At 37.8% G+C, this 24,041-nt stretch overlaps 1 protein-coding gene across 3 annotated transcripts in view; it reads left to right on the forward strand.

Annotated features, from left to right (window-relative positions):
• The window catches only part of WASL (WASP like actin nucleation promoting factor), a 49,796-nt gene extending 29,312 nt beyond the window's left edge, over positions 1-20,484 (forward strand). For 2 of the 3 annotated variants that reach the window (XM_027458119.3, XM_072033252.1), the window contains exons 5-12: positions 2,873-2,896; positions 7,991-8,159; positions 10,851-10,893; positions 11,274-11,427; positions 12,245-12,262; positions 15,242-15,759; positions 16,290-16,398; positions 17,787-20,484. In XM_027458119.3, coding sequence (XP_027313920.1) covers positions 2,873-2,896; positions 7,991-8,159; positions 10,851-10,893; positions 11,274-11,427; positions 12,245-12,262; positions 15,242-15,759; positions 16,290-16,398; positions 17,787-17,848 — 1,097 coding nt within the window. In that variant the 3' untranslated portion in view covers positions 17,849-20,484. The remainder of the gene's footprint in view (positions 1-2,872; positions 2,897-7,990; positions 8,160-10,850; positions 10,894-11,273; positions 11,428-12,244; positions 12,263-15,241; positions 15,760-16,289; positions 16,399-17,786) is intronic. The other variant, XM_027458124.3, reaches the window with a different exon arrangement.
• The last annotated feature ends 3,557 nt before the right edge of the window (positions 20,485-24,041 follow it).

Genomic DNA, 24,041 nt, shown 5'->3' on the forward strand with positions numbered 1-24,041 from the left:
TAATACTTTTTCTGTTTAATGGGACCTCTACTCCTATGCCTTCCAAAACATATTTCATTTCCTAGCAGTGCCACCTGATGTGCTTTTACAGAAATGAGTACTCTCTGTGATCACTTAGCAGCCTGCTATGCCATTCAGGGCTTGCTAGGAGACTTTTCCAGGGGTCTTATGGAAAGTTCAGGTTACAGGAAGGCAGCAAGAACAGCAGTTCTGGATCAAAAAATTGTGTCTTGGTGCTGAGACTAGTATACAAAATGTCATACAGCTGCAAGAAGAGGCAACGGTGTTCTGCTCTTCCTCACTTGGCATGAAGTGTGTTCCAGTCAGTGTTCAGACAACTCCTGAGTAAGTGCATCTGGAGTTCAGCAGAGGTGAAGGTAGGGTTCCAAACAGAATGTATGAGAGTTTACAAATGTACAAAATACTCAGTGGAGAATGGAATGATAGAGAGAGGTTTTAATATCAGGCTGTTTTTTCATCTAGTTAAATTTTGATTTTAAAAAACTCATTAAATCCTTAACCATAGGTTAGGAAGAAATTACCATACGTAGTTAATGTCTCTGGTAGACTCACTTAAACAATCTCTCCACTTACTTCTTAAGCGGACCCCAAATAGTTCCCTCAGTAGGCAGGGTGAACACAGCCTTTCTCCTCCGGGCCTGTCAGTATAGTCCATTCACATTTGGGTATACTTGCATGTAGGTACCATTTGTTCGTATTTTTTTTTTATCATCTTGCCTCAGAAATGTTAGTGTGTGCTCCATGCTCTGAGAGAATTTAGCTTTATTTTTAACTGCCTTTCAGAAGTAGGAGGTTTCAGTTTTTGTCTAATTCTTTGGCACCTTGTAGCTCAGGGGTGGGAGCTCTTTTAGCCCTCCCTGAAGCTCCCTGCTTCCTCCACAAGCTTTTAGCTCCTGCTGCCCTTCCTAATGCATCTCAAGCTGGGTATTGAATATGTACTAAATGGTGCTATTACTGCCTGGGAGGCAGGGGCATCTCTGCTGAGACTGGAATCCGATGCAAGCTGAGCACTTCAGAGATCTCTTTCCAGGAATACATGCTGATGAGAACACAGTTTCTCAGACACTGGCAGCTGAAGTTGATCTTTTGGATCAGCAGGATTCTCCATCTTCTGTCAGACCTCTGGTGAGGTCATCAGCACTTCAGAACAGGAGTTCTTGTTTCCTAGTCTGCAGTGGAAACCACGGAAAAACAGATCTAGTATCTTTCGGTCACAAATCATTATTCTTACCTAGACCCAGCAAAAATTGTGGGAAGTGTTCAAAGTGTCCTGCTTTATTCTCCACTATTTTATCTCTGAAACTCTTTCTCCTAATGAAAATTTTAACAGGTTGCCATGATTTGGCACAAAGCCACTTACCGTTTCCCGTGAATGCCTACTGCTTTTGCCAGCTTCCCCTCCTGTGCCAAATGGCTTGCCCTAAGTCCTGCGCTTTCCTTTTCAGTTCCAGGGTTGATGCTTCCTAGATAGGACTGCAATTACACTCCAGAAGTTGACCAGGTTCTTTTGGAGTCCAGCATGAGCGGATTCTTAACCTAAATTCTAGGAAGAGTATTTGGCCAAAAAGCCCCTTCTTTGTTCCCCAGCCTTTCACCTCTAACACTAATTTTCTTTGAACCAAGAGATAGGTGTCATCTGAAGGCTTGCTCAGCCAAAGAAGATTCTTGAAGGGTTTTGGTCATCTTCTTTTGGAGGTTCTCTATTCCCAACTGAAGGTCATCAGCATGTGAGGCTGACTCATCTTGCCCACCTATAATTTTAGATTTTGTTTTTTTAAATATTGATAGGACAAGGTCAAGGATATCTCTGTAAGCACAGTTTCCCTTCCCCTTATGCTTGTCTGAAAAACACAATGGGTTAGCAGTTTTTCCAGGACTTGCTGAAGATGAAAATGTCTGTTTAAAAATTCTTCTTAAACTCTTAAGAGGAGGCCCGGTTACATTTCAGATTTGCCAGTATCTATATAAAGCCATGTTTTTTGGTGTGGTGAGGTGATGTACCATACACGCAAGCATGATCTTGCTAAATCCAGAGGCATTCTGAATGTCTGTGTAGGTACACAAGTGGTGTAAGTGTAACTGGACTGGTTTTTGTTCAAAACTGAGTTTTGAAGGAAGGTTACAAAATAGGGTAAAAGTTGAGTTGTATAGGAACAAATACTAAGTGGGAAGTCTCCTTCAAAGGAGAATGAACCATTACAGGCTGAGATTAATGAGGTATGAAATGCTTACAACTACATTTTAGGCTGTCAAACCAAATTTTCATTATCTGTGAAACAATTTGGCTTTGTGAATAAAATATAAGGAAGAGGTCTGAGTTCTGTGCAATATTGTTCAGCTAGCTGCTGGTTAACAGGTGAAGCGTCTTGCCCTTCTGTGTCCTAGTTTCTTCACATAAAACCAAAAATAATTATAAAGTACATCTGGCTTTGTGGGAGAACATTGCTGTATCAAAGTGCTCATTGTATTTCCAATTAAACTGAAGGAACAATCTCAGTTAGTGGAAATCAGAAACCGTAATACTCAGAAAATCTTGCTTTGATAGGTTGTACCAAAACAGCTGCTTTTTGAATATTTCACCTTATATTGGAGTCAAAATGTCTGAAATCAACTCACTAGCTATTTCCTTATACTCCAAGTTGGCTCACTTCAATCAGTGCTAATGATCTAAAATATGTTTTCATAATTCTGTAATGCTTAACTTCTTTCAGATGGTCAACAAATAGGTTTTAAAACCAGGTTGTTAGGTCTCAGCTCAAGGTCATTGAAAGTGTCACTAGAAACTAAAGTTTAGAATGAATTTGTTCTGTGATACCTGTGAATAAATATATATTTTTTTCTTTTTCAACAGAAAAAAGAAGAGACCCACCAAATGGTAAGCTTTTTGCATGAGCACTGTGTTTTATTTTTTCCTACTGCTGTCATTTATGGTTTCTGTATAGCTTTTGTTTTGGGCTTGTTCAGGATAGTCCTGTGGTAGCAAAAGCAGTAAACTCATGCTCTGGAGGTTAGTATGTTTGTTTTGTTTCTGTTCTTTGGTATTTGTTTACTTGTAGCTTGGAAGATTTGTGGCTTCTTAGCTGGCATTTGTAAAGGATGTTTTTGGAGAGGGGCATGTTTTCCTGTAAATAGGACAGAGGCCCTTCAGCTTAAGCTGTGAAGAAGGCTTTGTACCTTTCATTTGGTGTTTGGTCTTCAGAATATACCTATGCAGAGTTGCTCTACAAAACATTGCTGAAATTCAAAGCTCATATATTTGTCTGAAGGTGGGCATAATCGTAATTGATTTCATAAAATATGCATGACGTTTTAATTTGTTTATCTGACTAACCCTGTAGTGTAGCCTTTTAGTAACATGTCATACGTTTGTAAGAGTAAACTTCTTTTTTTCCACAAGAGAATATTTGAATTTATTTGTCTCGGGAGTACATCTCACTGACATAAATATCTTTATGGTTTTAAACTAAAAGGTGGTTTGAAACTAAAAGAGGGGATATTTAGATTAGAGGTTAGGAGGAAATTCTTCTCTCTGAGGGTGGTGAGGCACTGGCACAGGCTGCCCAGAGAAGCTGTGGATGCCCCATCCCTGGAGGTGTTCAAGGCCAGGCTGGATGATGCCCTGGGCAACCTGATCTAGTGGTCAACATGCCTACCCATGGCAGGGGGGTTGGAACTGGGTGATCTTTTAAGGTCTCTTCCAACCCAAGCTTATTCTGTGATTTCTCAGAAGATCATCATTAAATTCATGGAAGAAGTCCAAACTATGGATCAGTTCTATCCACAAGTTTACCATGTATTCCTAGGTCAAGTGAGAAATGCACATCAGTGAATATCAAGTTTGGAGTCTTTAATCTAATTATGACTCCACACTGAAGCTAAAAAGGGAGTTCTCTGGTGATATTTCTGTTGATGCCTGTTCACTGCTTGAGCAGGGATATCACCAACTGATCATCTAAGGGTCCCTGAACCCGTATTGTCCAAGGAGGTGGTCTTAACTAAGACGTCCAAGCATCTCATGTCACCAAACTATGAAGTCCTTAACTAATCCCAAATTATGGAAACTATAGATGTCCTTTCTCCATGCAGAATACTTCTCAAAATGACAATAGTTAAAAAAAAAAAAAAAAAAAAAAAAAAGCCTTTTTCACACACATTAAATTTTGAGGAAGCTCAGGCAATCATCAGCTTAGCCCAGGCGTTTTTAGTATCCTTTCATTCAACGGTGACTGGGTTGCTTAGTTTTGAAACAATCATATTAATACCAGTCTGGTCTTATCTACTAGATTTTCTGAGTTTTGGGAGGGTTTTAATTGTTGACTGTCTTGAGCAATGTTTGCTGTCTATCACCTAGAAGTTCATTCCTGGTAGCAATGTCTGCAGAGCAAAAAGAAAAGTGTTGGTGACCACGTAGTGCCACCAACCACAGCAAATTTAGCATTTGTCTCTGTTCTGAAAGTCGACCGACAGTAATGCAAGCTATTCATTTGTCTAGCTTTCTATTTGTGACAGGAATAAAATTGAAGAAAACTATCCTGTAAAAATTTAATGCTTAAATGAGTCTCTGTAGTTTATCCAGTCAGACCTGAGACAACAAAATGGTTTTGAGAAAAATTATGAAGTACTAAAACTTGCATTAATTGATCCCATCCACTTAGGCTGAATATTCTGTGGAAAACACAGGCTTATGCTCAGTGTTTCGGGTTTATAATCACTAGTCAAAACTCTGGTGTTTAGTAAACTTCTGCTGGGACATCTGTGGCTCTTCTATGACCTGTATACCTTCCTTTTCTGATTCTGTGAAATGCTATAATGCCTACCTTCTCTGCTGACAGGTGTGCTTATGCCTGCTGTAGTCTTAGGTGAGACATGCTGAGGACATAGGTTAGAGCCTCAGTTGGCTGTGACCTCCAGGCTGCAGCATTTGGAGTTCAGTCTAGAGCTGATCCATACTATACATATCATCAGTGTGTAACAGGAGAGGAGTGACAAAGAAAAACAACAGTCGTAGGCTCATCTGGCTTTTGTTATTCTCCCTTTATGCAGTAAAATTGTCTTTTTTTGCGGGGGAAAGGAACACCTTTTTTTTGTATGTACTATGTATCAGTACACAATTATCTTCAAATCTGAAAAACAAGAACAGGCACTTCCATACACGTATAATCTGTGTTTTGAGGTATTGTGGGGAACTTTGTTTTAGTGGTACTTGATTGTCTGGATTTTCTGCATGCATTGAAATAAATGGGGAGTTGCACAGAAAAAGCGCTCCTATTTTTTGTATGACGTTTACAATGGTACAGATTTAAGATTTTTTTTTTTGTTAGAATTACAGGATTAAAATAAATTGGCATTAAGAGTTATGTAAAATGTATTAGCCTGTAATTTCCTGGGATTTGTGTTCTACTCGCTTGTTATAGCTAGGTCTTTGTGCAAATCGAGGAGTTACTGTGGTCGAATTCATCTCTTAGTGAAGTTCTGGATGAAATAAGGATTTGTCAGAATTAGGTTCTGAGGGAATCTTTAAGAACCATGTGACAGAATTGTTTCATCTGTTAATGAGAACAGTTTGCATTTATTGTAGGGCTGTCAGTAGTCAGGGACAGATGTCTACAGAGGCTCTAAAATCCAGAGAATGTCGTAGAGTTTATATTTCAACATGTTCTGTACTACATTTTCTGGACCCCCTTCTGAAGATGCTGATACCAGTGGGTGCCTACGGCCACTGTATTGTCAAGTCCTGCCTAATGATGAGCTCTATATGCCTCTCTCATCTTCACTTATTGAGCTGTCTATACCTGATGGGGAAGGTGCTTGTGTTTTGATGGGGAAAATTTTACTGGATATAAACATGGCAGTTCTGGAGGAATACAATTCTTTCCAAGGTGCCTTTATCCCTCGTGGACATCTAAGGTGTAAACCTGATGGTAAGAATAACTTTCATAGTGAAGAGTTTGCTGTGATCTCTGGTGTGAATATTATTAGACTCAAGGAATTAGGCAATCAGCCCTTAATTTGAGCTCAGCTCAAATTAAAAAACTTCATTTTGCAAATGGCTGCTGCTTTGTACTTGTTTAAACCAGTTACAGTCAGTTTAAGACTACATATTTATTCTTGAATGTCAGTATAGCTTTTGAAACTACGAATATCACTGTAATGGTGAGAAGGTATAATATTGGTGACCGAAGTGAGAGTCAACTCCTAGAGTATTTTTTCTGTTTGAATCTAATGAAATTTAGACTGTAGTTTTCAATTCATCCTTGAAGGTTGGTTTAACTCCACATTGTTGTGTTCTGGGTTGATTAAATTCACCAACTGTTGAATATTATGTGAACTTGAAGTGCACCTTTAACAATACAAATTGTGCATAGTTGTGTGGTCAGTCTGTGCTTTGTATCCTCAAAGGATAGCTGTCTAGATCATAGCACCTCTAGATCAAAGCATTTCTTTTTAGTAGAAAAAACTTCAGAAATTCTTGGTCCTGCAGTTTACCTTCAGTTTTAGAAACTTGTCCTCTAAGACTGTCACAGGAATGTAGGAGTTGTCGTGTTTTTCGATGAGTTTTGACTAGCCCTGCGTCTTGTTTCTGTTCATGTTTCTTGTTCTGGTCGGTACTGGATGCTTCCCACCGAGGTGTTATGCTGCAAATGTCAGATAATTTATTTGTCATTGTCTGCTTCTCCTTTTAGATTCAGAGCTTGGACTGTGAAAACAGCTTGTTGGTGCTTTCAGCATGTGTAGGATAATTCTGAATAATCAACATAAAAAAATTAAAAAATATCAGTTATGAAAAAATCAAAATAAGGTCCTGATTCACTTAACTTAGTCAACGTTTTTATCGTACACCCAGTAAAGTTGGATGCAAGAATTTTATTTTAATTGACTTGCTAACCATTAAATAGTAACTCAGAGTATGCTTTTCAAACTATTTCTGGCCAAACTGGTCTTAAGTAGACCTGCTTAATTTCAGTTTTGGAAGAATGAGATTGCTTTTTCTTTTAGCAGGATTCTTTAAAAATACACACATACATATGTGTGTGTGTGCGTATACCCACATGAAAAATATGTAAATTGCATCATAGTATTTAAGTAACACCATCACTTTCCTTACGTCAAGAGGTACCTGCCATCAAAACTAAAAAACCTGAGTGGAAAAAAATCTAGGTATGTTTGCTATAATATTACAAAAGCAACCTAATACTAAAATGCTGAAATGGGCAGGAGTGTAATTCAGATACATTTTCAGTAACTAGATTAGTAATTCAGAGTTCTTTATAACAAAGAACATGCTCCAGAACATAATTCACAGAGTGTTTACTTTGTTTCTAGTATTGCTTTTACTGTCACAAGCTCTGTTTTTCATCTGGGACTTGGACTGTTTTCCAAACCTGTCAAAGAAAAAGAAATAACTCCCAAATAGCTCTATAAATGCTGTCGTATCTTTGAAGATGACAGTATTCCCACCTGATGCTTATTAAGCAAAGGTTCCCTCTCCTTTAAGATATGTTTACTGTGCTGCCAAGGTAGTAGTGTGCTGAGTGTTGCTGTTCATGGCACTCAATTTTAAGTCTCGTCTAGGATCGTAGTTATACTGGTATTGTGTACAGGTGCATATATTACTGTCTCATTTCCCTCAAAACCTAATTCTGACAAATCCATATGTATTCTATGCACGTGAAAACCCTTTAATTTAGAATTAATTTCTTTGCCAATTTTGCAGAAACAAAATTCTAGCTTGTATTTTTTTTCCACCATTGTTCTGCTCTAGCAATGCCTCTTTTTCTTCAGCAAATAACTTATAATTATGCATCTGACATCCAGGACCTAGTCATATGCATGTGGTACATAAAGCTGTGGCTACAGTACAAGCATTTTGCCACATGCATGTGCACACAAAAAGTTGTTGGTTAAATATAGTTTAAATACAGCTTTGTTGAAACATGCTATTAAAAATTCTGTTCTTTTATCTTCGCAGGCCCAAACCTACCAATGGCAACTGTTGATATCAAAAACCCAGAAATTACAACTAACAGATTTTATACTCCACAAGTCAACAATATTTCATATACCAAAGAAAAGAAGAAAGGAAAAACTAAAAAGAGAAGATTGACAAAGGCAGATATTGGAACACCATCCAACTTCCAGTAAGGACTTTATTTGAGTTTGTCAATTATGCGTGGGATTTAAATGTGTTACCATTGTGTGTAAACTGACTTTCTGTGAATGCTAGTTGGCATGTTGCAGGGTTTAAAAGTTTAGATGCAGATGAGAGTTTACTGAATCTGTACTTAAAAAGTAACCTGCTATCCTAAAATAAAATAATTTAACTGTATAAAGATGCCTTGCTGAAGTTGTCAGCTCAGTGTAGACTCCTCTTAAATTCACCTTCAATAGTAAACTCTTAAACTCCGTTATTCTTACAACTATGCGTGCTTAACTGTGCATTGTTAAACAGGCCCTGACTTGTCATAACAGTAGCAATGACATAGCCATATCATCTCTGACTTTGTAAACTTAATTATTCTGGTACGTGGGCTAGTACCTGTACTGTGTGATGAAAGTACAACATGCATTTATACACCTTTTAGGAACAGGTTGTTTTTCTACTATTTGTTAGATGTCTTTGTTCTTTTAGTTATCTGTAATTTTAAGCTTCGCTTTGATGAAAGTTGGTTTTGGTCAGCTTACTGAAAACTATTTTTTTCTTAAATTATAATTTGACAGCTTAATTTTCTGCCTTTTAAAATCAGTGTACTTTATTTGCTAAAGCAACAGCAATTTAAAAAGTTAGTTACAGGAAAGATCAGCTTCTGTGAAGTGCTGGAAAACCAGCATGAGATTTACATGCCAAATGAAAGTCTTGTTCTTTCAAACCACTATTTTGCATCACTTCCACTGGCGTGCTTTCCCAGAATAAAATTCCATAAAAGTAATGCCAGTATTACCAGTTAGGATAATGTTGTTGCAGTGTTTTGAGAGTCTTCTGTACAAAGTGCACAGGGAACAAAAGGAGAGATGGGTTAAAATGCATCGCTGTTCAGACTGTGCTTTAGACAGTTCAGACCTCAGCTGTGTTTCTTCTGACATGAGTATTGGTGAAGGGACATCTATTAATGTCACTTAATACTGAAAAATGGAGAAAAGGATGAACAGAGACATAACAAAACCTGAATACTGATTCGTAGCTGGTCACTGCTGTAGCTCTACTGAAGCAGATGTCAGTGTAGGTGGACAGTACTACAAATAAAGATCTGCATTCGTATAATGTACCTCTGATCAGAATTTGTGGAAGGGTGTGCAGTGGTGCAGGTATAAACAGAATTTGTTGCTCTTGTCTTTTGGGTTCTGATAATTGTGGGACTCTTTATGTGCATTCACAGGACATTAGAATAGTCCTAGAAAAGCTGAGACTAAGATAAAGTATTAAATGAAGTTCAAACAAAAGTTATATTCTAGTCTATGTCAAGATTTGTACATAGACTAGCTTTAAATGTAATTTCAAATTGTAAATGGTAAACCTTTGGAAAAGAAGCTTGAAAGTCTCTTTGGGTCCATTTAAGGTCTAGTTAAGTTTCCTGTAGAGTACAGCAGAGTATCATCTTACTATATAAAATACTTGTAGTTGCTTTTTTGTACAAACATATGGAAATTACTGTTCAGTGATGTTTAGCAAACATGCCATTAAGAAAAGCTGTATGCAGCTTGAGCTGTGATACTGGTAAAGACCAACATTTGCTACTACTTATGCCAGGCCAGAGTTGCAATCAGGAAGTAGAATTATTGAATTGCTTCTGCTAGTCAGATGTTGACTTCTAGTGTTTTCAGGAAAAAAATGAATAAGAAATAAATAAAAATCAAACTACACTTAATGTAACATTGCATACGTTCTTCTAAATAACATAAGAATGGCAGTTTTCCTAATAAATACACGTTTTATTTTAAAAGACCTGTGAAAATGTGTTAGTCAATGTATCCAAGTAACTTACTTCCCTCTGTTTGAGGGTTGAAAAATAAATGAGAAGTAATATTAAAGATTACATACTTTATAATCAATGTTAGTATAAATGAAGTACAATAATCTCTGAATCACATGTTCACAATCTCTTAAAAGATCATTGTGAAATTAATACAGGTATGCAGAGATGTAAATGTGAGATTGTATTTGCTGTTAAATTTCTATTAACTTGTGAAAACCGGTTAAACCATTGCAACTGAATGTCTAATTTGCGTGAAGCAAGCTTAGCATCCAGAATAATCCATTAATTGACAAATCATCCCATATTTTGCTAATAAAAAGCATTTAAATATTTAGGGAAAACAGAGGGCTTTCCTTTTTTCTGTAGCAGACCTTTTACTTTCATTCTTTCCCTTTGAACTGAGTAATCAACAAACTGCAGTTATAGCAAGACCAAAAACTGAATAGGAGGCCCCAGCATCCTCAGTAAAAAACCCTAGTGCTTAGTGTTGGTACTAACAGTAGCTTCAGGTCTGCCTATGAAGACAAAACTCCACCCTTGATCTCTGTACAGTCTTTCCATCTCCGTAAGTATGTACCACAGGGTGGCACAGAGCCTTAATGTCTTGCCACAGGCTATATATAACCTAACAGAGGAAACTACTTCGCCACTTGGTCTTCGTGATATAAGATAGAATATGGGAATAATTGGAGGCTTTGTTATTCCTTTCTCAAGTGGAGCACTGAGAAGTAAGAATTGCTTAGTGTCTGAGGGGGCTGAAGGTAGGATCTGGTAGTAATCCAGCTAGCTGGGTATCTGATTATTTTAGTTAACAAAGTCATTTTTACTCTGATTAAATGGACTTTTCTGCTTTTTTAGACACATTGGACATGTTGGTTGGGATCCAAACACAGGTTTTGATGTAAGTAATTTGATGTTTTTCAAGATATCACGTGATTAAAGCTTTAGCGGCTTTTTAATATAAGTTTTGAAGATTGGAATCAAATAAGTTAACTGCACATCAAACTGGTTACAAATTGAATCCCTGTTACAGGATTCAAACAGACATTGGAGTAGAAGGGAATAAGAGGGATTTGGGATTGAGGGGGAAAATATTCAAAACTTAAGTTGATATGCAAGGTACTTTCCTTTCTTAAAACAGACCTTGCTGACTGCAAAGTCAACTCAGCGACATGTAGTTGTTTTAGCTGTCCCACTAAACTGTATCATTTTTTCCCTATTACAAATTATATTTTAAAATCTTCTGTCAAGCTACTTAAAACTACTGTGTCTGACTTGCAGGTGAATAACTTGGACCCAGAACTGAAAAACCTGTTTGATTTGTGTGGAATTTCAGAGGCTCAACTAAAAGACAAAGAAACTTCAAAGGTCATATATGATTTCATTGAAAAAACAGGAGGTGTGGAAGCAGTTAAAAATGAACTGCGCAGACAAGGTAGGCTTCCTTTTATTTCCACACCAAATTTTGAAAGGTGTTTTTTGTCTTAAGGATTGGAATAGAAGCTGTTGATGAGCAATTCTTGATATATATTCTTCTTAATCTGGACTTCATACCACCACAGAGGCATTGAATTTCATGTTTCTGTACGCCATACACCTTGTAAAAATGTCCACACGAGTACTTTCTCATTAAAGATAGGGTTGGACCCATGTCAGTTAAATAATTGCCAGTAACACCTAGTCTTACTGCAAAGCTATGCATGTGTTCCATACAGATTTTTCAGACTGCAAATGTTGCATATTTATTTATCTTGGTCTTATAAATTAGAAGCAGTATTGCTGTTGTTAGATAGGGTAGTAGTACGTGGCTGACAGGTCTGTGTGGTGTCTCTCTATCCTGCCAACACTGTAATGTGAGCCTTGAAAAAGCTAGAAACATGCAGATTTTATGTAAATATTATTTTTTTTAAAAAAAGGAAAGCTTTTCTAGTTTAAAGTAAAAAGTACTAGTTTTGATCAGGAAGATCTGATTTAGGTTTCTGCTGCAAGATAATTCTCAAATAAGCTATTTCCTTCCCAGCCTTTGAATGTGATCTCAGCTGATGCGTTAGATGCATTTGCTGCAATATCACTGGTCAACCTGAAAATTAGGCTGCCGATAAAGTTCTAAAAATTTACTTCTTGTTTCTCCTGAGAGGTGGTCTAGGTAAATTGTGTTGGAATTATAACACTTTGAAACTGGTGAATAAATAATTTGAGAGGTTGAATAGATATGCGTTCAGGGTACAATGACTTGTTAAATTTATTCCTAGGTCCCCCACGTTGGAGTGGTATGTATTTGAGCTGTCATCTGAGCATATGCTGCTGTGTGATTTTCTTCCTAGACAAAAAACCTTAGCTGACATCTGTTTGACTGCAATACTAAAAATTATAGTCAAATTTCATAGATAAATTGAAAGCAAAATTTCAATTGCTTTTTTCTCAGCAACAAGTTTGTCAATTTTTTTTATATAACCTTAACTCTGTTAAAATGTGTACAGAGTTGTTGATCTAAAACTGTTGATTTTTAAGTTAGACTACGATTTGCCTTGGAATCTTAATATTGTCTTAAAATACTTTTAAAATGCCATTTTTCTGCTATGTACGTATTAACTTCAAGTTGTGTCCACTTGCATGTATACAACTGAAAGAAAAGCTGCCTCGTCTTTAATGTGCATGGTAATAGTCTACCTCTATGCTTTCTGGTAGAGGTAGACACAAATATTAACAGTATTTCAGTGGTTTTGTCCGCGGTTCTGTGATTTGTAGGTTTGACTGCTGTTTGAAGTGTGTTTTTTCAACTGAAACACATTTTCCTGTTTTATTGCAAGAATTTCTGTGCCTCGGTGTTCACACTGCTAGGATGCTGAATAGAGAGTTACAGACACTTTGGTCTGTTGAGATAAAACTGTTTTTTTCCCTGCCCTTTCCCTAGCTTTGGTACTGTTGGCTGTTTTTTACTGACAATACCATCAACAGAAGATTTTACAGACTTCGTATTAGTAGCTGTGCAGCACTTATAAAAACTAATTTATTTTCTTGTTTTGCTTCTTTTCTGTTTGGGGGGAAGGGAGAGAGGATGAGGTAATGGTTCTCCATCCTTGCTGCTCCTCCTTTTCACTTCAGTCCAGATAAGTGTGTAAAAAAAGAAAAAGAAAAAAATCATTCAACTTCCTGAACTGTGTTTCCACAGTTTGGAGGTGCCTTATTGCCCTAGATGAGATGCATATAAAAATCCTTCCCCCCAGGAAAGCTTAAGCCTTCTGTTTGAAATCTACAGGCACCACAAACTCTGGAGTATGTTCACGTTGCATCTTTTCAGTAATGCAGGAAAACTCTAGTGCTTGCAGAGTAAGACTTGAAAATGCTGGCCTCCAATGGCCGGAAAGGAAATAACACCCTTATCAACCAATAGGGGAGGTAGATTTTTTGTGGTTGTTCTTGATTTTTTTTAATCAAGAATGTTTGCAGTATTTCTCTTGTAAAATATATGAAGTTTGAGAGGAGATTATTCCCTTGGTTTTCTTTTGAGGGAACAGAAAAAGTAGAGAAGTTGGAGGAACTGAGGATGTGACACACAGCTTCAGAAAGGGTATGTCTCAGATGGGCAGGGAAAGAGGTACTGAGGCACCAGTACCTCTCCTTCTGCCTCTAAATCCCTCTTCTAGGGCTTTCTGGTACAGACAGACTGCTTTCTCAGCTTGTAACAGGATAAAAAAAAGTAAAGAAGCATCATCTTAAGGGTAATACCCTTTTTGTTATCAAAGCACATGGAATCAAATGTGAACTTTCTTAATAGGTGCTGTCATATAACTGAGTAGTAATGGGCAGCAACCACACAACTTACATTACCACAAGCCATTAGATGCTTGATGGCAGAGGAAATGAAACTGTGTTATTTAAAATGCCATTAGCAAAGCAAGTACATTTCAAGGCCAAATCATGTGGAAGTGATCCTGTGTGTTGAACACAGGAAGTTGTTCTCTTCCTATAGCCCTTCCCATAAATGTTGTTGGAACTAATTTTCAGTAAATTCTGCAATTCTGACTTCCAGATTTTATTCTGCTGGGTGGGACAGAATTTTGTATATATCTTCATTCAGATTTTTCAAGCCTATCTCAGAGCAGCTTCTGTTGGCAAATAAAAATTGAGCAAAGGTATGTTTGCTAATGACTGCCACTTTTTTCAAGCTCAGTTTGTCTGTATACCTAGAGTTAGATACATAACTATAAGATCATCCTCGTATGATAGATTTATGGCATAAAACAGGCTTTTATGACAGGTTTGGAAACACCATGATGAGTTGTTTTACTGCAACAAGTTAAAAGAAACATTCACGTTGTTTAGAAAGACAGTATTCCTAAATGAGTATTAGATCATGTTTGTTTTGCTCTTAAAAACAGGCTTATTTGCCAACCCACAAAGGAAGTCAGTTCTGCTATACTGAAGCAATAGATGATGGAGAGAGAGAGAAGGTTTTGCTGCTCTTTTGTGTTGCATGTGGAGGAACCTGCTTCATTAGATTGAAGTTTTTCCCTGGTCTGTCACCATTAACTTGAAATGCTGTTACCAACACTGCCACCTCATTGTTTGGCTTTGCAGTTGCTGCTAGGCTGTTTTAAGGATGCAAAGGCATACAGTTAAACACAGTGATAGAGTATGTTCAGCGTTGTATCCCACCTATTCTTAATTGTAATGCATTAGTGTTTTTTTTTTGAAGCATCATCTTCCAGTAACAAAACAAGCAAAAAATACCTTACCTTTATTCCCTAATCAAATAATAGATGGCCTGCAAAGTGGAAATTCTGTATTTCATTTTAAGGGAGTTTTTAAAGCCCCTTTCCCTTTTCTTCTGGCCTAGTTCAGCAAAATTTTAGTGTTTTGAATTTTTTTGCTGCATTTTGTCATGGGAAATTGAAATGCTGACTTGGATCATGAAGGACATTAACCACACTAAAATTAATGACCCAGCTAGTGTTGTGACTTCAGTTGTCTTATGTACTGCACTTGCTCCCTGCAGTGTTGTAGCTTTTATGAGAGTTTACAAAATACATTACAGATATAGGGGCTATATTCAGTTTACTTTGTATTCATGCAAGCATAGCTTATATTCAGCTATTTTCAGCTTAATTCAGAGTTGGTAAAACTTGTACATGCACAGAGATCCTTGCAAATTTCAATGCAGACCCTTTTTTCTTCTTCTGACAGACTCTGAAAGACTTGTGAGTACTGAGCATCATTTAACTGTAAATTATTTTGCTTTGTTTCAGCTCCACCTCCACCACCACCATGCAGAGGAGGACCCCCGCCACCTCCACCACCACCTCCCCATAGCTCAGGCCCCCCTCCTCCCCCTGCTAGGGGCCGAGGGGCGCCACCTCCGCCTCCCTCGAGAGCTCCGACAGCAGCACCTCCACCCCCACCTCCATCTAGACCAGGTGCAGCGGTGCCCCCACCTCCTCCCAACAGGATGTATCCTCCACCACCACCAGTGCATTCATCATCTGCGCCATCCGGGCCTCCTCCACCGCCGCCACCACCAAGTGGGTCGTCTGCTCCCCCGCCACCGCCGCCTCCTCCACCTCCTCCCGGTCCTCCCCCACCACCTGGCCTTCCTTCAGAGGTCGATCACCCGCTTCCAGTTCCTGCAGGAAACAAAGCAGCGCTCTTAGATCAAATCAGAGAAGGAGCTCAGTTAAAGAAAGTAGAACAGAACAGTCGACCAGTGTCCTGCTCAGGAAGAGATGCGTTGTTAGACCAGATACGACAGGGTATACAGCTGAAATCTGTGAGTAAAACGTTCTCATCTAAGTCCCTTGGGACTTGCAAATGGCTGCAGGACTCCAAAATCAGTAGTAACTTGTGGCTTTGTTTTGGGCTCTGTCATAATTCATTGAGTTTTTGAAATCATACTCTAAACAATACTATTGGAAAAATGCTTAGTATATGTACTCGCTATGGATGAGTATTTGCAAGAACTACTATGAAAGATTGCTGATGTCACAAATGCTTCAGTAAAATCTTCTAAACAACTGCAGGGGATTAGTTCAGCAATAATAGTACTTGAAGACAAACACTAGAATTACTTGCTTCTTAAAAAGTTAATCTTGAGTATGGACTAACTAAAGGTGTTTTATGTGGCAAAAGAGAATAGTTCAGCTTTTTTATATGTAAAAGCTTGGCTTGGGCTAAAGAAACGGTAGTTTCACTGTTCCTTCTGGCTAAACATAAACTTAGCAATTTTATGTTTTTTTTTTTCTAGAAATACACATTCTATTTTTCTAATTGCATCATTCTAACAACTGTTTCTTTTCCAAGGTATCTGATGGCCAGGAGAGTGCACCACCTACACCTGCACCCACCTCAGGAATTGTGGGTGCATTAATGGAAGTTATGCAGAAAAGGAGCAAAGCCATTCATTCTTCAGGTTAGCCCGATGGAATTTTTCTGATCACTAAGCATCAGATTTTCAAGTGTTAACACTTCTGTTGACGCAAAATGTTGGGGGGAAAAAGCATGGATTTCAGCATATAGTCAGATACAGAATGCTCTAGGCAGATCTCTAGTGATGATTCAAGTGGGTGCTTTGTGCCACTTTGAATTACAGATGTATAGTAGTTTGCAGTGATAATGAATTTAAAATTACAAATCAAGGTTTGTATCACTTATAAAATGTTTTTACATCTTATTTTGTCCATGAGATGTGATGATTTTTTCTCCTCTACATTCTTTGAAAAGAAGGGTTTTAATGGTCTGTTTCTAGAAGCCAGGGCTCTTGCAGAGGCTCATGCACTTAGAACTGTGGCTTCCAAGTGTGCTTTGGATGCCACCTGCTGGATAATAAGCAGATAACTAGTGTTATTTGACAAGTCCTATGCTAGTACTGAGCTGCTTCAGTCTTCAGTGCTTGGGAAAAATAAGAATGGAAGATTTTCATCTCTCCTTCTAATACCAGCTTAAAAAAAAACGCAGTGCAGTAGCCCCAGTGCAGCTGTTGAGTTACACCTCTTCTGCTTTGATAGATTATTTTTCTTCCAGAGCTTACAATAGTATCAGACCTGCATTTGCAGTCTGCAGACCATTTGACCATTAAACACAGTTTGATTTGTGTCCTTTTGTGGTAATCTCCAGTTTTGGTGCTTTACACAAATTAAACATTGGAAGCATGCTAAATACACCATATTCTGGAGGGGGGAGTGCTCTTCCCTAACAAATCAGTAGTTTATATGTATTGTAATTTAAAAATCGTAGCATGCTAAAATTAAAAACAGTGGAAGGCTGGATAAAGTTAACAAAATTGATTTTGAAGTTGATGTGGTTACTGGAATATTCTAAACTGCACAGTGCACAACAGTCTTCAGCTCACAAAAATATTTTTATCTGCTTGTGCAGTAAACAGAAATCCTGTTAGAGAATAAACTTGGGGAGAAACAGTTCTTATGCTTTAGAAATTAATCTAAAGTTTAAAATTCAATCTGGAACAAGCTGGCCTTTCTGACATTTCATGTTCTCTAAAAAAAAAAAAAAAATAATAGTAAAAGTATGACATGAGAATTTGATTATTTTTCTCAGCAGAAAACAAGATAAAAATTTCCTACCTGGGGAAGGGAATAAGAAAGGAAACATGTAATTTTCAACCAGTATCAATCTAAACTGAGCATCACGCCTAGCAATCTTAAAATATAATATTACCAGGTGTCTTGTCCTGACCTCCTTCAGCTGATTGTTCTTTTTCAGAATGTTGTGGGTGAAATCAGTAGCGCTTTTGTCATATTAATTTGGTGCATGCAATGACTTGCTTTTCCTGTTTTTTAGATGAAGATGAGGATGAAGATGATGAAGAAGACTTTGAAGATGACGACGAATGGGATGATTGATCATATATTATATTATATATATATATTTTTTAAGGTGAATGATATACTAAACACTACTTTCTGTCTATGGATTCTGTAAAATTATCATGTAAATGTTCTACCAATTTGCTGTATATTTTTGTTGCCTTTTGCTTTTTTATTAATCTGTGCAATACCTCATTTAATCTGTAAAGGTTTGTCATAATCCTCTACAAAGCTACTCCCTGTTAATGTGTGCAAGTTTACACCTGGATGATCATGTACATGTGAATACTTTCCATTCCATCAATAAGGGAGTTTAAATGTAATATGTGAGACTGACGAAAACCTTAATGTAATTTAGTTATAATGCAAGAAGGAAAACACTATTTTCATACCCTACTTTTTCTGTATCTAAATTTTCTTATTAAAACCTAGTATAGCACTATGTTCTTTAAGTGATGCAGCTCTTAGTTTATTTAGCCCCTTCATTTCAAATGCAGTGCTACATGAATGTTGAGGCTGGTTTATACTATTGCATGGTTTCAGATACACCACAACATGGCAGTTCAAATCTTAGCAGTATGCTTTACATAAAACAAAATCACTACGGAGATGCACAGCTAGTTGTGAAGATTACCTTGCCCTAACTGTAGCAATACTGACTGCTATCAAACAGCAGTAGTAATTGAATACTATAATTAGGGAACTCTCTATCTGAGGTTAAACAGGGTGGCTTTACATTGTAAGTGATAAAGGCATATTTGATGCAGACCAGTTCAGTCCTTTTTTTTTTTTCCAACTCTTGTCTTTCAGAATGAAGAAATGTAAATTTTTGGGGGCTATACTGGAGACTGGCAATTGCTACAGTTTGATTTATTTTTTAAATCATTTTTATGTGGTTTTCAGGCTGAAGGGCTGCGTTTATTGCTTGCTTCAATAATGTTTAATTACTTTTTTAAAATTTGTAGGGCATTGGTGTACTAATAAAGTAAACATAAGTGGGATTACTTTGCAGTCTTTGCGTTATGGTACATAACAAATGCTAAAGCACCAATCCTACATCCAAAAAGTCAGAAAGCCATTAACTCACAATGTACAGTTTGACTATATACTGAACTTTATGGCAATATTCTGTTTTCATACGTTGGCTTTAAGACCAAGGGTTGTGACGAAGATCAAGAACCCTATTCACAAGAGTACTATTTGAATAAGTGGACAGAAAATGGGATTCTCATTTCACAGCTCACATGTTCATGTTGTACTTTATAGTGCAGTAAACCTTGGCATATCTGCCTATTACAGAATACTAATCTGTGCTGTGCAGGTATTCAATATCTGCAGCATAAATTACTGTACTTACTGTAATTTTCAGGTAGAAAATCTTTCTAAAAACACTATCTGACACAGAATGTTTAGTTAAGTCAGTCATATTTGGAGCGTAGTTAATGCGTAGCGTCCTGGGACTGTAGTCAAGGTATCAAACTCAATTTAAGTTATCGGAATTGTGTCGACTGAAACCCAGCGATGACCTGATCTTGACAGGCTGGACCTGCATGATACGGCTTGGATTTCTAACCCAGTTATAACCTAGTCTTTAGCAAATTAATTTAGTTACGTGAGAAGAAAGGAAAGTCACTGACAAGTAGTGGGAGGGGTAAGGTTGTAGTTAAATTTTTCAGAGGATGCTAACTTCCTTCCGAGAGTAATTTAAGCACATAACACTAGGAAAAACTATTTCCAAGTGATGTAATTTCCTTGCAGTAACTCTCTTATTGCACTCTGCTGCTGGAAACACTTCCTACGAGCTTTGCTGCTGTAATGGCTTGAGCATTGGATCAAGTGCAAGTGCAGCCAGGGGTAGCTAACAGCAGCGGAGTTGAGAACTCGTGTAGAAGGAAAATATTTGTATGGCTTTCATAAGCTCTGGTACTGCTCCCTCTTTGTTATTGCATATAGGGCATTTTAAAATTAAGCAGATGAGGCCTAGAGGTTTTCCTAACATGCTACTTACTAGATATGTTTAGCTGTTATGTTCCCAGAGTTGGAGTTTCTGTAATATAGTTAATTATTAAGTATCACAGTTCATTAATCAAATTTCTGTTCCAGGTTTTGGGAGCTCTGAAGTTACGTTATTGAGTAAAACTTTAATTTGTAGATACTGGCCAAAGACAGCTTCTGTTTTTTCATTTCCTTTTTCTTCACGCAGAGAGTACACTCATATTCTGTGGTGTCCAGGTTAATATTTACTTTAAAATAGTGTATGTACATGATAAATTTCGGGCATAAAGACTGCAACAGCAGTTAAGTTAGTCATAACTGCATGCTTCAGCACTCCGCCACTTGCACTACAAGCAGAAGATAGCATTTCATGATACTGGTGCATTGTTGCTAAACATTGTAATGAAGGCCTCTCGTATACTCTGGTTAAATGACTGTCCAGATAGCCTTAGCAATTAACAAACTAGCATGAGGCTTTTGTATTTCAACACTCTATGTGCATAGACAATATCAGCTAGCCACTTGTACGTATGAAATCTGTAAGAACTTCTCAATCATTCAGTTTTCCATTTATCAAACTGAAATTTTTAGTATGTGAATTTTTGAAATGTACAGTGAATAGGATGTTGCACTGGTGGCAATTCATCATGGAGCATAATAAAATTAATTTGACCCAACTAGCGTAAAACTGTGTGGTTTTTAAGTGCTAATTGTGGCGCAGCGTTTAAAATAGATGTACATCTTGCTTACACGCTTCAAAAGCCATTTTGGTTGCCTAGCCAAGTTCACGAAGCAGTAAATAGCGGCTGTCAAATCACAGCGGTTTTGATGTCTGGAAAGTTGGATTGTGCTAGTGAATAAACACAATGAGTAAGAATGTGACACCCCGTGCTCCTGGCACATCTGACAGCTGCTCAGCAGCTTCTCTGGAAACAGCTACTGCTGCAGGCAAGTGCAATAATACGGCAACATTTCAAGGTCAAACAAACAGGGCTCCATTAATCCAGAGTGAATACTAACTAGTTAACTCTTCGCAATGAATGCTGCGACTTAGGAAGTTTTTAGAGATGTGAATCCTTGTCTTGTATGCTGCAGTACTTGGGCTTAGGACACTTCAGCCTGGTTTCCTCTAAACCACCTGAAGTCTGGCATTTTGAGTTTTTATCTGGTGTGTGCTTTCTTCTGAAGCTTATTGCTTCTCTGGTGTTTAGGCTGTAAGTGGAAGACAAAGTTGAAATTGTTGTGTAGAGGGTGTGCTGATTAAGTATATAAAGTTCTCTCTGCTCCATGACATGAAGCTTAAAAAATGTATTTGCAGAACTTCTTTTTTCTTATTTTTTTTCTTTGACAGTGGTTGCTTTCCCAAGTAAGATGTATGTAAAGAGGAAAAAGGAGATGTTCTTTTGTTTATAAGACTTACTGATCCATTGCAACAGCCTCTATCTAATCATTAGAGGAATTCCTGGTCTAATTAAAGCTCCTGAAGCTCAAGTACAGCGATAAGCAGCTTTATTTATAGAAAAGTGTAAATGGGTTAGGGAAGCTTAGAAGATACTAAACCTCTCTCAAGGGCCAGAGCTATCCTCTAGCACAGCAGTAGGGATGCCTGTTGCTCTGTATTTGTTTGTTGCCTAAAGTTTTCTTGCAAGCAAAAAAGGCACAGGGCAATGTAAAGTGGAACAGAAGCTGCGGAGGTTTAGTGTGCAGATTTGAGATTGGTTCTGGGTGACACCAGCCCCACGCTGTTCTCTAAGGTGGTGGTAAAAGCATGAGGATGTCTGCACAGTTACAGGGGAGACTTGATTATATCAACTAACTACTACAGCACATGTATTTTTTGTTTGAAGAAAAAAAAACATTAGTTGGAAATCACTGGTTTCAAAAGGGTGAACACGTTGAGAAGAGAAATAGTATTGTTGCATCAATACTGAAATACAAATAGATGTTTTTGACAAATTTTATTTTGTGCTGAATTTTACAGTATTTGCAGAGCAACCTGCTCAGGTGAGCCTGAATAGTGATTTATCAGTTCTTCAAGTTTTTATTCTAGTGGGGTTTAGGGTAATGCCTGCAGGACTTGCCCATCTTTAAACAGCTTAATACGTGCTTGCACTGGAGAATCTAGGTATTTTACATTTATTGTATTCTATTGGTTAGTGCTGACAAACACAGTCTGTTTTACTAGTGATCTGAAAAGTTCTTAGAGTCTTTTTGGAGTGAACTTAAGCCATTATTTTGTGCTTTTCCCTCCCTGAATGTTAATTGTCTCTTCTGAGTTTTGTTTTTCCAGCATTATGAATTTTATACTTGCTACTTCAGGACTGGTGGTGTGCAAGGTTTTCTGAGAAAAAGCTTCAGAACTTATAAAAAATACAGAGGAAGTTCTATAAGAGCAATAACCAATGTTATGTTTTTGTATGCCCCAGCTGGGGGACACAATAGTATCTGGAGTTTAAGGCTTGGGAATAAGAAATATAATGCGTGTATCATATATCAGACACAAAGTATTTGCTTAAATGCCATCGGCAGGCACACAGAATCGCAGTTGGCTCTTATGAATGTTGATGCCAAAAACCAGGCAACTACCAGAGCAGCTGAGCTGGATTTGGAGCCCTCTGTTGTGAGGTGGGGCTATCTTGTATGCTCAGGGTTCAGACTGCTCGGAAGCTTGTGCCTTTTTCTCAGCCCCCACCTCATTTTTACTGGATGCTACCATACAATTAACACCTTAATCCGTACAGAATAGATTACTGAAATTTACCTTCTGTCCCCAAGATGTGTAAGAATGAGAGTACTTCAGGAGAACAAGCAAACCACTCTGGTATCTGTTATGTTAAACAGTGGTCAGGCCTGGATTTGATATTTTTTACTATGCTAATAGTGGATTATCTGGTACAAAATCAAATAGCAAGGTCTTTGTATCAAAATTGGTGTCCAGATCACTTAAAAGAGAAACTATAGACGGTGATACTGCTGTTGGGTATGCTTTTGAAATGGGCATGCTATTGATTAGTACTCAGGATTGCACCCAAGCCGTATCTGTGCAACATGTTGCCCTTTTCATATGTGAAATCAATATAATTCTTGGGTGAAAAGTGTAGCAAATGGTACGTGGACCTTTTTATTTCTCCACCATGCCTACATTTTGCCAAACAAATAATACATTTTTAGACATATTTCTAGATGACCTTTCCAACACTTGTGTCTGAGAGGCAGGCATACTGTGGTTTAGAGAGGGAACTACTGATTTTCTTGGCAGGAGGTCTCCCTGCAGACTCTGTGTTCTTAGAAAAGTATTTGAATATAGCACATTACGTTGGTGATGTGTTCCTCAGCCAAACGACCTGTCACATGTGGGTTACTGCTTATGGAGAGAATAGTTCTTATGATTTTATTAATAATAATTTACCATAGTTCTTTATGAATTACCCCAATTCTAATGCAAGCTATCACATAAAGCAGAATTCTTACCAGGCTAGGAAAAAAGGAAAGTTACCAACAGAATTAAGTCCTCAGCAAGGTGCCTGGGAAGCAGGAACATCCCTACTGCTGGGATTAGTGGCTAAAACTGAAATAAACACATACCAAGAGTGTTCAGAGATCTGGAGAAAAAAAAAAAAAAAAGAGTTGACTGCAACTCTGCAGAAGGAACTATAGAGTCCAGTAGAGCAAGACAAAGAAAAACATTTTATAATATCATTCTATAGTGTTTAAAATGGTTTCCTTTGTGTTATAATGTTCTCTCTGCCGGCATTGCAGAAGCTAGGATGGCTTTCTGCAAGATGGCTTTCTTGCTAAACGTCCTACCCAGATAATTTATCTTTTTCTCACAGATACGCTGTCCTATCTCAGCCCTCACTCCTCTCAGGCATTCTGGTCTTCACTACAAACGTCTTAACTCCTGAACATCTTTCCAAACTTTAACTCCAAGGTAGTAGTACACTTGCCTGAAAAATACTTTCAGCAGCCTCCACAGCATGTGGGTGCAGCTGTAATACATGAGCTGTTTCAAAGTGAACAGAAGTTGTCCTGCTGTGGACACCTCGTGGTAAAAAATGGTCTTCTCTATGTATTTATCTGAAGGATGCTCAGAGGTAGAGAGAGCTCTGTGTTGATTGCAGTCGTGGGCAGCGTGAGAGATGGGTGGCTGGTAAAAGGGCAGCTGTAATCCAAGCTGCATTTTTCAAGGAGTCAACCCAACATACATCTCCGTGGGCACAGAAAACAAAAAGAG

This window comes from Anas platyrhynchos, chromosome 1, assembly GCF_047663525.1.
Source record: "Anas platyrhynchos isolate ZD024472 breed Pekin duck chromosome 1, IASCAAS_PekinDuck_T2T, whole genome shotgun sequence".
Classification (NCBI taxonomy): domain Eukaryota; kingdom Metazoa; phylum Chordata; class Aves; order Anseriformes; family Anatidae; genus Anas; species Anas platyrhynchos.